Source organism: Denticeps clupeoides, chromosome 15, assembly GCF_900700375.1.
Source record: "Denticeps clupeoides chromosome 15, fDenClu1.1, whole genome shotgun sequence".
Taxonomy (NCBI): Eukaryota; Metazoa; Chordata; class Actinopteri; order Clupeiformes; family Denticipitidae; genus Denticeps; species Denticeps clupeoides.
The window spans coordinates 6,791,724-6,808,098 of record NC_041721.1 but is presented as its reverse complement, the minus strand read 5'-3'; the positions used below and the strand labels follow the sequence as shown (position 1 = coordinate 6,808,098).

Genomic DNA, 16,375 nt, shown 5'->3' with positions numbered 1-16,375 from the left:
CCTTCCTTGCATGATGGTCCATTTCATTCTCTGCTTTGTTTCTTGTCCAAAGATATTATGTTTATAAAAGTCTTCAAAATATATGGTGCATTTTAACAAAGGTTTTCAAGGTTGTTAATGTTATCTGCACCCTGGTGATTACAATTTTACATTTCAACTTAGCTAAGAGCAAAGGAGGACCATTCTTCAAGATGGTGCCATCTGATATGAAGAACTGCAAATTCAATTTTCTGTTACCTGTTGCTGAGATGTTTCATAGACGTTTACAAAAATCAAAACATTCAAGAATACAAAACGACCCCTAAAACCCCTTGGCATTAAACCATAAAAAACTTGAACGTCAGCCCATTATCAGTAGCAGAGAAGCCTTTTTAAAACAGATTTGAGTAACATTTTATATTACATAATATACAGAGTGACAAATATAATTGAAATATATCACAGTTGATAGAATGCCCAACATCTGTCTTTCATGACAGAATTCAAAATGTTAGACCAGGTCTGAATTACCAACTGTGCAATATCTGCAATATCAGTATACGGTTACACTGATACAATCATCAGATTAATCATGATAATATCAGATTAGAGTGAAAATTTTCACTTAAATTTAATTACAACGTACCATACTAAAGAGATCATGCGACTTGCGTCCTTATTTTTCAAATTGTCATATGACTTGTGAAGAAAAGATTAGCAGTTAGATTTGATCATTTATCAGGAATGAATAGTAAGAAAAAGGCTGTTATAATGGATTCATTTTAGTGTTTCGGATTAGTATATTACCATTTTACATCACTGAATATATCACAACACAAAAGGTTTTGTCCCCATATTGGGCCTCTAGATTTTTGAAAGGGTTCTCCTGTGTATTAATCCCACAGGACTTTTGACCATAGGGTACACACACTCACACCTACAGCCAATGTAGAGTCCACCTAGCATGTATGTTTTTGGGAAACCGGGGAACCCAGACAAAAAAAAAGCAGGGTTTTAATGGGAACAGAGCAACTGACTGGGAAAACATAGTATTCTGTAGTAATGAATTGTAACAGGTATGAGGTATGTATGAATGAAGCATATGAAGTGCTACTGGTGGTGCTGTACTATGAGATATCATGACCAGCTGTGGGCTTCTATATATAGAAACAAAATGTTATTATCTACTCGGTACATTTGAGTAAAAAGCTTTGCATCATCTTTAACGCATAAAGAAGGAATTCCAGGGTGGTGTCAGTAGCTCCCTGGAAGCTGCAGCATCACTATTACTCACAATTTTCCTAACTTTGTCAAAGGGACTTGATGTTCTTGTTGCTTTGACAAATGTAGACATCATGGGGACAATATTTCTAGATATATCAAGTGAAGTTAAGCTGACATGATTTCAGAATGGTACTGGATACACTGAGATCAGAGCACACCCAGTACCATCCCACCCACGGGGAGCCAGAGCTTTTTCTGTTAAAATGTGTGCGTGTATTGTAAACACCCAGATACTGTGCACCCACACGCAAATGATAGTGAGGCCGTCCACCTTTGGCAGGGTCCACTCTTTGGTGATGTCACCCTGTCACTCCCTCCTCTTTCCTCTTTTTGATACACCTCCCACAAGCACCGCTGAATATAAATGAATAAATGAGGGCTGAAGGGGTCAATGAAGGGAGCATCTGCATGAGACCGAGGTTATATTCTGGATCAACGTTTAAGGAGACTACTGCTCTGGAACACTCTTCTTCACCTGACAGGTACGTTCATATAGAGGTCAAAACAGTGGGTTTTGGATTCTTGTACTGGGGAATCAGAAACGAAAATCATGACCAAATGCTTGCAATCAGGACCAGTGCTTTCTTCATGAAAACGCAATGAGGCTTGATCGGTTCCAAAATCCTCCTTCTTCTGAGGGCTGTGCTGGATTAGGAACCGAGCTTCCCCGCTTGATTATGGTGTCTGATGTCAATAGCGCGGATAAAATGTGAGCAGGGTGAAAGCAAGAGTGGATAACTTGGGAAGAGTGCATGTCCTTGGATGAGGACAGCAAAAGGAGATTGATGGCAGAGATGCCAGAAAATGTGTGTGTGTATGTGTGTTGATATTTGTTCAGATAAGAACTGAGCCTTTGTTTCTCTGTTTGCTTCATCCTGACGGCCCTTGACCATTTCAGTAATGGTGGAGTCAGGACATGATTAAGGACAAGGGACAAGAATGTTCCCATGGCCTTCCTGCACTATATAAACAAGTATAACAAAAAAAAAAAAAAAGAAAAAGTGAAGTGATTGTCACATGTGATACACAGCAGCATAGCACACGGTGCACACAGTGAAACTTGTCCTTTGCATTTAACCCATCACCCTGAGTGAGCAGTGGGCAGCCATGACAGGCGCCCGGGGAGCAGTGTGTGGGGACGGTGCTTTGCTCAATGGCACCTCAGTGGCACCTTGGCGAATCGGGATTCGAACCGGCAACCTTCTGATTACGGGGCCGCTTCCTTAACCGCTAGGCCAGTTTTTTTGTCATGTAACTAGCTAAAACATACTAAACATATTTAGTAGTTCAAGCACTAATCATTTTTTTGTCTATTTGTATTATTTATACTATGGTCCCTATTTAGAAAAATGTCCAAGCGCGATTTTGATATTAACATCCCCATCCCCTTGTTGGTGGAAAATAAATTAGATTATCTGACATTTTCTAGGGTAGGAAAACCAATGTCCATGTTCCAATGTGAAACGTCCTTTCCACTTTTCAAAATTAACTTGCCCTGCATTGTTGTTCTGTGCTTGCCTACTGTTGAAATGTTATAACTGCTCCAGTCCAGTCCTCTTCAGAGCACATGAGCAGCATGTGGACAGTCATCAGCTGAATATGAATTTTAGAGCAGATTATTAGAAATGCTGCCAGTTTCATGTTGAGGGAGGTGTGCAGCACATTCGGATCTCGCAGCTAAACTCTTGGAGGGTTCAGGTCCAGAAACACTTATTAGCCACAGCGTGCCTGCTGATGCTGTCTGCTTTGTTTGCTGTTAGGTGCACGGGATCATGAGCCCCGAGCCTTCAGACACATTGTACTCCATCTCCCGTCCAGTCTATTCCACACCCACATTCGAGCATGACCACGAGAGGCAGGAGCGGGCGCCCCAAAGTCTGAGAGAAAGATTTGTTAATTCCTGCAGGTGAGACCCGACAAAATCTATTCTCCCAAGTTTGTTTCAAGAACTGTTGCATGCCTGTCAGGTACACATGGCTGGAAGGTTAAAGGGTCCACACACTGACACCTAATGGTGAGCACAGGATACAGCTAGGATACATTTATACAAATGATCACAGATGCACACAATCAGGTAATCAGGTTACCCGACAACAACTTACTACCATTGTGTCCCTGAGCAAGACACTTAACCCTGAGTGTCTCCAGGGGGAACTGTCCTTGTCACTACTGATTGTAAGGCGTTTATTGTGTCACTCCTTGATTTGATATTGCTGCCTAATCATTACAGATGTTCAGGAAAAGGGGCCTTGCGAGTTCTGAAAAGCCACTTTCCTGTCATAGACTGGCTCTCGAAATACCCTGCTAAAGAATGGTTCATCAGCGATTTGATCTCTGGAGTCAGCACAGGACTGGTCTGCAGTTTACAGGGTAGGTGTGATACTTTCTTGACTGACCATCAAGATACTCTGTGAAGTATCTGAGATCTGCAGTAAATTCACTTCATCTCACAGGCATGGCCTACGCCCTGCTGGTGTCTGTGGCTCCAGTGTACGGACTCTACTCTGCATTCTTCCCAATCCTCACCTACTTCCTGTTGGGCACATCCAGGCACATATCTGTGGGTAAGGTGTTAGCGTGGCTCGTACAAAATACACAAAACTGAATTATTCATGCATGCACACATCCTCTGCTGAGCCATATTGTCTCCTCCACCAGGTCCATTTCCTGTGACCTGTCTCATGGTGGGCTCCGTGGTGCTGACTCTGGTACCCAACAACCCTACCTTGCTGGCTCTTAATGGGACAGTTTTGAATGACACAGATTTACAAGCAAAGAGAATTGTAGTTGCATCCACCATGACTGTGCTGGTGGGATTATTTCAGGTAAAAAATAGATTAAGTCAAATTTAAGAAAACCAAGTAAATGCCCCCTTTAAATTTTGTCATTTAGGAGCAAAATCTGCCTTTGAGATTTCTGGATACATCGATAATCTTAAATGCTATTATTCTTTTTATATACATGTTTTTTACTTGATAATCCATACACACAAATCAAGAAATTCTCGACAGGACAAGAGCAGGTAAAATGTCTGTGATGGATCAGTATCTCATTGGTCTGCCAAGCACCAGACTTGAACTAGGCCACCTTATCCAAAGGCCATCTTTTTTAACATTGTTTTATTTGACACAATAAACCAATTAGAATGGGATGTGCGTAATCTTTGCCAGATTGCTATTATGATCACATGTATACGTGGTAAAGCAGGGCTGTTTTGTAGCTGTCTTAAGAAAATGGACCTACCCGCCACAAAACATTGTTAACAGTGGGCACTTTCTTCTTCCACAGCTGGCCATGGGGTTTCTGCAGGTGGGCTTTCTGGTGCGGTACCTGTCTGAGCCGCTGGTCGGAGGCTTCACTACAGCTGCTGCCATGCACGTCTTCGTCTCCCAGATTAGCATCATCCTCTCGGTGTCCACGGGGAGTTACAATGGCCCCTTCTCCATGTTCAAGGTAAGGGGGGCAGTCAGCGATGCAGACAGTCCTTCAGAGAAGCATATACATTTTGTGCTTTTCTCCTGCAGACGCTCAGTGATGTCTTCAGCAACATTCATCTAACCAACATTGCCGATCTGGTGGCGGGCCTGTTGACCATTGTTGTGGTTGTGACCGTTAAAGAAGTCAGTGCCAGATTCCAACATAAGATTTCCATTCCAATCCCCATTGAAGTACTAGTGGTAAGAGGGTTTAGGCCTTGGGTAGAATCTTACCCAACCCATCATATCTCCTTTAGGAGAACATGCTGGCCATTTCTTTAAAAAAATGTCTGCCTCTATTCCTTCAGACCATGTTAGCAGCAGGAATTTCATATGCCGCGGACCTTCACTCCATCTACGGCGCCAGTATTGTCAGTGAGATCCCGATGGGGTGAGCAAATTTCCTGTGGCATTTCCTACTTCCTGTGCTGCATGGAGTGGAAGTTCTGCTCATTTTATTGACAGTCTATTATTATCTGTGCTGTTAGGTTATTTAACAGATACCATTCTAGGCCGAGAAATGTAATCTCCAGAACAATAACCAACCAAACCGTTTAAAAAGCAGTCTCCAACAAAAACAGAGATTGCATGACAGGTTATGCTTGCGCCACAGCATCCAAATGAATGTACTGAATGGAATTTATTGGGAAAATGACGTTTTCCCTCCAGGTTTATACCAGTCCAACCACCAAACACAGAACTGTTTTGGGACATTCTCGGACCGAGTCTTTCCACAGCTATTGTGGGGTATGCTGTCGCTGTTTCTGTGGCCAAAGTCTATGCATCCAAATATGACTACACCATCAACGGCAATCAGGTGTGTGATATGTGTGTCTGTCTTATCTGTCTGGTGGACCAGGAGCCCATGAAATTGTAGGATAGAGTCAAATCAGGGGGCAGATACACACATTTCATTTAGATTCAAAACCTGCTCTTGACCTCGCAATCCTGTAGATGGCAGGAAAGTTTCACAATATAAGTCATATAAATTAGTTTACAACTCAGTGCAGCACAAATATGTTGTACCTCTTTAAAATAGACCAAGTGAACCAGAAGGCTCGATTCAACTGCTGTCATTTTGTGTTCTCCTTTCAATCTTCAAATTATATTAAAACTGCTTTTGTGAACATGGCCGAGAAACTTTTGTGCTGTTCCTCAATTATTGGAAGAAAAGTCCAGCATCCATATTTACTCTTTTATTATATAGAGGGCTCAACATGGTGGCAGCAGGTGAGATACTGAGTCTCTGTTCCTGAACATCACCGACTTTACTCACTACGTTATATTTACCGCGCTCTTTTGCCTTTCTAGGAGCTGTTAGCATTTGGGGTTAGCAACATATTCTGTGGATTTTTCTCCAGTTTTGTGAGCAGCACAGCTCTGTCCCGCACCGCCGTTCAAGAGAGCACTGGGGGAAAGACACAGGTGGAGGAAATTCACACACACTAACTCACATGCATGCCATGTGCATCCTGTACGTCTCAATAAGCGCTTTTGTTCGTTTGTGATTCCATGGTTTGTGCTCTTGCAGGTTGCTGGCATCGTCTCTGCTGTTTTAGTGATGATTGTAATCCTAGCTCTTGGGAACCTCCTGGAACCACTGCAGAAGGTCAGGAAAAGTTCAAATGCTGTATGGACAATTTTTAATTGCTTATCAGTGTGACATCACATCGATATTTGTTTCATACTGTGCTTTTTTTTCACAAAACATTTACATTTACAGCATTTATCAGACGCCCTTATCCAGAGCAACTTACAATCAGTAGTTACAGGGACAGTCCCTTTGGAGCAACTCAGGGTTAAGTGTCTTGCTCAGGGACACAATGGTAGTAAGTGGGATTTGAACCTGGGTGGGATTTGAACCTCCGGGTGGTAGTACAAATTGATGGTAAAACAAATCTATTGATCATATGATTATATAACTAAAATGATTGATTGTGATAAATTCAGGTCGATCATTGATTTTCCCGCGGGACTTCCATTTGTAATGGTACGCTCATGTGCGTCATGTCACTGTTCCTCAGTGGGCATGTCTACCATGCAGAGACCACAGGAGCTTAGTATTTTAATATTATTTCAATATATTTGTACTTTTTGTCACCTGCAATGTGAAGTGACAGACCCACAATCCCGACGACATGTGAGTGCAGCCTGAGCCTGAGCAAAGCGCAAAGTGCAAAGTGAACGAAGGTGGAGCTGACAGCAAGCAGAAGTTCTCAGAAACTGATGTCATCCTTGATTACAAAACATCAGTTGTCAGGCGATGGTTTGGTTATGGCCATAATGGTGCTGAAATTTTTTTAGCGTTATTTTGTTATTTTGCTTGATTTTGCTTAATGCTCTGAAATTCTCAAACTTTCAGTATCAAAAAAGAAATTCTGACAATTGATATCACTCAATATGGGAAAATAACTCCCTTGTGATCAGTTTTTGCCATATCACCCAGTTTAACCATAAATATGGTTAAGATGTCTGACCTGTTTAAAATATGTCTTTTCATGCTGGTCATACCAGTTAAGACCAGTTGTTACCAGCCACCAGTATTATGCTGTGTGATTGAATTGCCTATGTGTGTAACTAAGATTGCATTGTTCTCCATCAATGTTCCGCAGTCAGTGTTGGCGGGTATTGTGATCGCTAACCTGAAAGGAATGTTCCTTCAGATGACTGAAGTTCCATCTCTGTGGCGGAAGAACGGAACGGACTGTGTGAGAGACATTAATAAATAACATGGTCGAATGACCCGAGAGGTCAAGATTGTTTTAATGAATAAAGTGGTTGTGAAAAAAAAGGGGATTTTAAACACATTCCTCTGTTTCTTTTAACCTTGACTTAAAAAAAAACCTTTTCACAAGAAGGATTTTATTTGACTATCCACATCGCCTTGTGGTCTCCAAATATACATATATCAAACAAAAGGCAAAGTGAATGATTTGGAAAGCATTCATATGCCTGATTTAAAAGATTGGAAAATGATTATGTAAAAGGAGCATTTCAACTGAAATATGTCTAAAAAAAATCTCTTAGTATTTCAACTGAAATATACACATGAATTTGGTACATAATATCTCTAATAGCTTTAAACACATTTTTCTCCTGTCTTGCAGTATATCTGGATAGCTACCTTTGTTGCCTGTGTGGTTCTGGGTCTAGATGTTGGCCTGCTGGCAGGCTTGGGGTTCGAAATGGCCACAGTTGTCATCAGGACACAGTTGTGAGTAAAACAGTATGAGCCAATAAGAGAAAATGAGTCCTCACTGAATTAAAACAATCAAAATGCATAACCACAGCAGAATACCTTTAGATTATTTAATGGTTCATGTAAGGTCCCAAGAGTGTAGACAATATTCAACTAACTAAAATTGTGCAACACCTTTGTCGCTGTTGTAATGAAAGCATAGATAACTTCATTGTCGGTGAGATTATATCCAGGATACATTGAAATCTGAAACTGCTGAGCTCAGTGGTAGTGCCACAGCAGCACCAGAACTGCATGACAATGACAGGGATGTAATTGTTGGTACATAATGAATGGCTACCCAGTATGCAATTAGTTAAACATTATTATTATTTTATTATTATTATTATTACAATTATTATTATTGATTTTTTATTTTAGACTGTATCTCCTCTGACAGCTTTTTAAAAGTCTTTCTTGATGAAGAATTGTTTCCTTGATCACTTATCCTAGAATTATGTTCATTCAACACATGTCCGATTAATCTTAGATTCTTTCAGCAATTGAACTCTTTATCTATTATACTTGGCACCTATTATCTGTGACACAGCCTGTTATCTGTAACAGTTTTTGATTATGAAGGTGTGCAGGACAATAATGTGTGCTTTTATTTAGCCCTGCCTGTTCAGCTTTGGGAAATGTTCCCGGCACAGACATATACAGGAATATATCAGACTACAAGAATGTAAGACCTTTACTAAATGTATCTTTGTATAAACCGCACTTATCGTATTAGATTTTTGTACCTTTGCAATGCATATGCTGAACTTTTTTACGCATGATTTAAATGATCCTTTATGTTACCAGGAAGTAGCATGAGATGGCCTCCTTTAAAAAATATTGAGAATTTTATATGGCTTAGAATAAGCAATAATGTGTTTCAATATGGTGTCCAGTTTATGAAGGCTTTTCTGAGTTGGTTCTTAAAAACAGACATAGTGGATGACTGTAGCTTATATATATTTTTTTTGTCCTTTCCAGCTCACTGAAGTTCCTGGAATTAAGATTTTTAAGTGCAACTCACCCCTTTACTTTGCTAACATTGACTACTTTAAAGAAAGCTTGAGAAATATTGTAAGTTGAAAAATATATTTACTGAGAAATACATGTATCAATAAAGGATATACTTGTTATTTATAAGAATAACTTGCAGAATGCACGTCAGGCTAGAGGAAGTGTGAATTTATGTTCTTGCTATTCTCATCAGGTGGGCTTTGATGCAGTGAGGGTGTTCAAGAAAAGGACCAAGGCTCTCAAGAAAATCCGTAAGGTCATCAAAAAAGGGACGCTGAAACCTTCTGGGGTATTTATAATTCACTTGGCCAAATTATTAATGCAATATTCAGTTTTGTGCAATATACATTGTATTTTGTCTCAAGTTTACATATCTTAGATCTCAGACTGGTTGTCTCTCTCTTTGCTTTCCCTCAGGACAGTGTCGTTTCTGTTGTTTCACTGGGGTTGGATAATGAGGGATTTGAGAGTGATCGCGACTTGGAACTAGAGAAGAGGGGTGGTGGGCAGGATCCTGTTGTAGATGTTAAAGTGGACTGGGCCTTAGAGCTGCCCGTCAGGGTGTCGGTGCCAAGGGTCCACATCCACAGTCTGGTGCTGGACTTCTCTGCTGTTTCCTTCCTAGATGTAGTGGCTGTGAAGTCATTAAGGCTGGTAAGACAGAGTAGAACTTTGCTTCATAAAACATAATACACATAACAAAATCAGCTCCTAATAGATTGTGATGCAATTCTTTTTGGCAAGGTTTATTAAAAAAAGGTATTGCATTCTGCATTTGATTGTATATGTAGACACACACAAAACACCATGGTAACCAAAACAGCAAATTTGCCAGTGTTAAACCTAAAAATCGGTGAGGTCCATATTGGTCAAAGTGGCAATAAATTCAGCTTCCACTCTTGCTCCTCATATATCTAATACTTATCTAATCTGTACAGTGTTAAAAGTAAGTGGACACATACAAACACTGTGCAGTGTTCATATAACACTGGGAAATTTGCTGTGCACTGTGAGTAATTAAAGGGAGTTCACTCATAGGAGTTTAAGAATGTGACAATATTGCAGGGCATGATACTTCTTCGTGTATTATTGCTTCATTTGTTGTAATTTATCATTGCTTTATTTTTTGTTATATTCAGGTCATTAAGGAATTTGTACGAATTGGAGTCAGTGTCTACATTGCTGGATGTGATGGTAAATATTGTTGGCCACAGTCAATAGTATATCACCTTGTATCAAAAAGTCACACACAGTATGTGTCAATGGGCTTTGACTCCCCTCACTTGACCCTTCTATACACAAGGAAAAAACTCCCTCTGACACACAACACCTTCCAGGGTAGAGTGAGTCTGCGGTTGGTTTTAGTGCAGGGTTGGTGAGGATTTGTCCAAGAAACAAGCCGTTTATTGTTCCAAAAATATTTAGGACCGTTTATAATATGACATGTATTTGATCTCAGTGGACTTCGACAAAAAAAAAGAGAGAAACCTCGAGAAGAAGTAAAACAGAAAGGGAGAGTGTGCAATGAGTGTAACAGTAGAGTTGGTCTTAAATAGTCCAATGTGGTGTACTGGAGTATGAAGGTGCTGGACCGTGCAGAGTAGATTTCAGCTACACCAGTGTCATGGTCCATTCTGATGATATTGGTCCATTTGAAGATTCCTCTAGCTTCAGCAGTTATGGTGTTGGTAGTAGTGGTGACCCTCTGGTACATTTCGTATTGGTTTGTCTCAGCAGCAGCTCGATGTCAGGATCTAGAGTTGCTTATAGAGCGAGACAGGTTAAACTCGGGAGCTTCTTTCTCTTCTGTTCCCTTCCTAATGCCCCCTGTACACCCCATGGATGTCACAAACATGATCTCTGCTGTGGACATCTCAGGGCCGTGCTCACAGCCAAGAGCAAAAAGCAGATAATTAGCATATAAATTAATATGGTGAATTAGTGAATCAAACACATCCAATGTGCTACACATAGAAAATACAATCAATAGTGTCACCGGAGAACAACCAGAACCCAGAACTATCAACAGACAAAATTGTTGAACATCTGCTGTTGTTTAACAGATGAAATCATTAGAAGTATGGACGCCTTGGCTCTATTTGATGAGGTTGTGACAAGAGACCTGCTGTTCCTCTCGGTACACGATGCTGTTCTCTTCATCAAACTGGAAATGGCCAATGGAAATCCACAGAATCCCACTGGAGTCAAGGTGGGAGGAGTCTCAATTTTCAGGCCTTGTCTAGCATACTAATGGATGCAGCATCTCCAGCTGCAACTTTTGTGTCTAAAGTTTACGATCACAATAATTTATTTCCGACGCCATATTTTCCGTAAGATTGATGTTTCCCCACTTTCCTTCCAGCTTTTAACTTGTTGCCAGGTGAAACATATTCATCCATGCAGTAATCATCCAAAGGGATATTTACTTTGTTAAATTCCTTGACCACCTGAATCTAAAGTTGGACAGAGCTTTGGTGATGGTTAACCAGATGAGTGGGTGATCTTACACAGAGATGAACTCTAATTCTCTCTAACACAGGACTTCAAGGAGCCGTTGGCATTCCCCGAAGAAGAGGACCTCATAGAGACCTATGATAAACAACACCAGGTGGGTAAATTCCTTTCCCATTTCATGCTGTACCATGTAAATATGTCCAGCTGGTGGGTAACCAGTTTTCTGGTTCATTCTTAGGCCATTCATGAGCTCTCCAACTGAATCCAACAGACTCTACAACCTCTACAAAACTTAATCAAATAAAGATTTCATACAGAATTTTATAATAATCTATTTTATTTATATAGTGCTTTTCTAGATGCTTAAAGACAAACATGTGGGATCCCATTCAGCACAACTCCCATTTGTTTGAGAAATGCTCAGTGACACGCCTTAAACACATCCCAAAAATATTTTTCTGCCAGACCATTTACATCGAGGGTTGTCCAATCAGAAAAAAAACATGGAAGGGATGCAGTGAAGTAGAGCCAGTCTGTGAATAAATAGATGATTTCCTCCCCGTTTTCGGGGTGGGGTGAGAGAAGCTCACAACCTCAAATGAACCCAGCCATGGAGGGACGGCACTGTCCTGGTATCACTGAAGAAAAGATGGAGAAGGGATCAGTAATTGTAATTCAATGCTTTAATCTGAAATAAAATCTAATATTTATGTACTTTGTTTACATGAAAAAAGAAAGTGCATTATCTGCTTTGTTAAAGTGATGGAAATATAGATTTTGAAATTAAGTGCATTTTTCCCACTGGCTCAAGTGCAGAACCTCCTTCTTTGAATGTACAGATGTGGTCAGTTTTTTGTAAAACAATAAAGGTGTTCATTTTTTCAGCCCTTCTTATTGCTGCCATCTGACTCAAGTCCTTTTTATTTACTTTGCGCCTAACACCAAGAGCTGCAAAAGAAAAAAAAAAAAGATCACATTTAAACACACTCACATTCACTCACGGACTCTCAGTCATCTACTCAACTACCTCAGCTTTTGAAAGCAAGTGGGATCAGCGTGGTTCATCCAGGAGTAAGTTCATTTCATGTTCTCTGTTTAATTATGAACACTTTATATAGTGAAGTATATCATTTGTGTGTAGCTGTAAAGGTATGTGTGGTCAGACCGTACCCTGCAATGGTACATATTCTATAGGACGTCTGAAAATGAACAAAAATACCAAAAGCAAAGATCTATCAAGACCTTTTTTTTTTTTTACTGTGTGATGTCTGGTGACAGTTCAGTGTTTTTCTTTCATAGCACTTGCCTCAGCAGCAGCTCAATGTCAGGATCTAGAGTTGCTTATAGAGTGAGACAGGTTAAACTCGGGTGCTTCTTTCTCTTCTGTTCCCCTCCTAATGCCCCCTGTACACCCCATGGATGTCACAAACATGATCTCTGCTGTGGTCATCTCAGGGCCGTGCTCACAACCAAGAGCAAAAAGCAGATAATTAGCATATAAATTAATATGGTGAACTAGTGAATCTAACATATCCCATGTGCTACACATAGAAATTACAGTCAATAATGTCACCAGAGAACAACCAGAACCCAGAACTATCAACAGATTTGGACAATGTAGAATCGTTTCCACAGACAAAATTATTGAACGTCTGCTGTTGTTTAACAGATGAAATCATAAGAAGTATGGACGCCTTGGCTCTTTATATAGTGAAGTATTTCATTTGTGTGTAGCTGTAAAGGTACGTGTGGTCAGACCGTACCCTCCACTGGTACATATTCTATAGGACTTCTGAAAATGTACAAAAATACCAAAAGCAAAGATCTATCAAGACCTTTTTTTTTTTTACTGTGTGATGTCTGATGACAGTTCAGTGTTTTTCTTTCATAGCACTTGCTACGTGAAATGTGGCCTGATAAGAGCCAGAGCCCAGATAATGATGACAGATATCGCTCAACGTTAATATAAACAGCACTTTAGCGTAGGTGCCACTGCACTCTTCTCTGTTCTGCAATTCCGCCACGTCAATCAGCTCCTTATCGACTCTGTATAAATATTTATTGGGCCAAGTTTAAAGTCTGCAGCTATAAAAATACTACAAGAAACAAAAAAAACTTTGTTTGCCATGCAGTCTGTCCAAAAGTATTTTGATAAAATATTCACGCTTCAGCGCTTATATCTGTGCGGAGAGGAACGGGCAAAACCAATGATAGATCTCACTGATCGCCACACTAGAGCAGACAATTCGTGGCACAGTTCAGGGTCATCTTACGCTAATTCTGCGTTTGCTCTTCTACCAGCGGAAACACTTGTGAGGAACGGAGCACGTTAGCCTGGATAATAAACAGTGCAATGACAGCCTTTATCTAACCTTATTAATCATGAGCGCACCAGAGTTGCTGAGATCAAAGAGATGAATTCCATCGACGTGTTTCCCCGAAATGACCGCTCTGATAAATCCATGTGAGGAATGCATTCTCACACAAGCACACAAATCAACACAATTTGCAGTACTGTGCAAACAGTTTAGGCAGAAATGTATTGGTGGCAGTAGCCAAGTGGGTATACCACACCACAGTTCCAGGTTCAAACCCATTTATTACCATTGTGTCCCTGAGCAAGACACTTAACCCTGAGTGTCTTCAGGGGACTGTCCCTGTCACTACTGACTGTCAGTCTTCTTTGTAGTCTGTGTGTTTTTGTCTGACTTAAATGTTACTCTTGCATTGTACCTTATGAAGCCCAATTTGTCGGTATAAATGTCACATGTAGGGCCAGGATCCCGAGAAACGATGTTTCATTTCATAATGTACAGTTTAACATGCATGTATCTGAAATGGCAATAAAACACACGTGAACTTGAGAGTCTGATAAACGGCGTAAATGTAGACCAGTATGGTGAAAGCGGTTTAGAGCTGCTTTAGATCAATTTATTGCAGAATTCCCTCCTCTATTATACGATAGAGATCAAAAGTCTCCACAGTTCTGATTTTCTTCTGCGGTTCTCAAAGTAACAATTTAATATTACTTTTCATCTGCAGGCTTAGAGGACGTCATAAACATGTTTACAAATGTACTTCTAGCAAAATTGTAATCAACAGTGTTTCTGAAATCAAATGTATTATTGTCATGTTGACTTTTTAATAATAATTATTTGTACGTCTGCAACAATTTCAATGTTCACATTAGACTGTCCACTCTTAATTCCCTGTAGGCATGACTGTGTGAGTGAATGGTGTCTGTGCTGGTGGGCTGGCATTCACCTGTCACACTACTAATCTGGATTTTTAAATTTTTTATCTGAAGAAACTCTGAGTTTCTGAGTCAGGGTGGAATTCCCCTTGATGTCTTGAAATGTTATTTGCCATGCTCCTAATCTCAAGTCCCCAATCAAAGCAGGGCCTTTAACTGGAGCTTTTCTGTGCTGCTGGATGCAAAATAAAAATTCAAAAGATGCGGTTAGAATGAACAACTATGTGAGCTGGTTTTGAGCTCACCAATCTGTCTTCGCTGTATCTGACGCAGAGTCTGGGGGGAACCTCATTTGTACAAAAGTATGTGCGAACACACACTCACAGCCACCACAGGGTTCACTATAACTTTATGTCTTTGGTACCATGAAGAAACGTTTGTAAAGATCTTGCAAGAAGAAGCAATGTGTTGCCACAGTCTGATGATTTTGCTACAAACTTAGTAAGTAGTAGTGGTGTAAAGTAGTAGTGTACTTTTATTGCACCTTTCATCCCTCACTGTATTTGTGATGCAATACCGACTGAGTGCTCTAATTGTCATACCCAACTCAAGTTGCTTGTTTGCTTCCAAAGACCTGCGGACAAGACCATGTATTAATGCACTGAAAATGTGAACTGAGGTACGGTTGTATGATAACTTGTATGATAGGTTGATGCTGCTTTAAGCATAAAGGTATGAAGATCAGATATTTGAAGTGAAAGTGTCATTTGTTATTGTGTAACACAGTGCATACAGCACACAGTGCACACAACGAAATGTGTCCTGTGCACGTAGTGAGCAGTGTGTGGGAAATGCAGCTTGTCAGTTTGGGATTTGAATCTGACTACAAAGCACTGATGGGGTTTATGTATGGAGATTGTGCTGGCCACACCATGTTTTCAAGCTTGTCATCTTTCTTTTTTAAAGGAAGTTCTGGCACAACTAAGATTTGTGTTTTGGGGCATTACCATGCTGTAGGATGAACCCCGAATCTAGCAAATCAGCCCCAGACCATCACAACTCCTCCTCCATGTTTGACATTGGAGGACACTGAGAAAACTTATTTTATTTTACTTGACATTATGGGAGCACCAAGGCATCACACTGTGCATGAAGTGATTTTGAGAAAGAAATACTTTTGTTCAGATAGTTGTTTCAGTGCACAATTAGGTACCATTTGAATGTGTCAGAACGAACCATTTATATCAACATGAAAAAATTATTTAAGAATTGCAACTCAAATTACAATGACCACCATAACTGCATCCAAGCAGCAGGTAGAGGAAATTACCTAGATTTAATGGAGTGTCCTAGGATTGGTTAAATGACCTTACTAACCAGCCAAACATCTATCTGTGAGAACAATGGTCATGGATAAGAGGCATATAAAACAAGTCTGTAAAGCAAGATGGTATCCTGAATTCTGTTAATAATTACAGATTGAGATTATTAGATTCATGGACAGAAACAGTCATCAGCTAGTCCTTGCGGAAAACTGAGACAGAAACCAGTGGACATCATCATTAGAACCATTTTAATTATTAGGTAAGATACCCCTGTCATATGCTATCCTGAACCTAATAATAACACTCTTATACCAGAAACAGAATATTATAATTCTTATGTTCTTTGACAACACATATGGGGCGTGGCTTCAGACTCTAAATTTGTTGATGAACTGCAGGACTCAAAAGGTGC

The 16,375-nt window shown here is 40.2% G+C and overlaps 1 protein-coding gene across 2 annotated transcripts; it reads left to right on the top strand.

Annotated features, from left to right (window-relative positions):
• The first annotated feature begins 1,638 nt into the window (after positions 1–1,638).
• Positions 1,639–12,227, top strand: slc26a4 (solute carrier family 26 member 4). 2 transcript variants are annotated; one of them, XM_028954878.1, is made up of 21 exons: positions 1,639–1,745; positions 3,024–3,169; positions 3,494–3,633; positions 3,717–3,827; positions 3,922–4,088; positions 4,552–4,716; positions 4,788–4,940; positions 5,048–5,130; positions 5,409–5,556; positions 6,051–6,164; positions 6,271–6,348; positions 7,352–7,447; positions 7,847–7,953; positions 8,593–8,662; positions 8,959–9,051; positions 9,185–9,280; positions 9,409–9,645; positions 10,131–10,185; positions 11,055–11,200; positions 11,531–11,599; positions 11,684–12,227. In XM_028954878.1, the coding sequence occupies exons 2-21, from the start codon at positions 3,036–3,038 to the stop codon at positions 11,705–11,707; spliced, it is 2,286 nt and encodes a 761-aa protein (XP_028810711.1). In that variant the 5' UTR covers positions 1,639–1,745; positions 3,024–3,035; the 3' UTR covers positions 11,708–12,227. The 2 variants fall into 2 exon arrangements, with proteins under 2 accessions (XP_028810711.1, XP_028810712.1); XM_028954879.1 differs by lacking the exon at positions 8,959–9,051.
• Positions 12,228–16,375: the final 4,148 nt, after the last annotated feature.

Coding starts and splice junctions, on each gene's coding strand:
- slc26a4 (XM_028954878.1), top strand. CDS start 3,036: ATGAGCCCCGAGCCTTCAGACACATTGTACTCCATCTCCCGTCCAGTC. Junction 4,941..5,047: donor TCCCCATTGAAGTACTAGTG/GTAAGAGGGTTT, acceptor CTATTCCTTCAG/ACCATGTTAGCAGCAGGAAT. Junction 5,557..6,050: donor ACACCATCAACGGCAATCAG/GTGTGTGATATG, acceptor TTGCCTTTCTAG/GAGCTGTTAGCATTTGGGGT.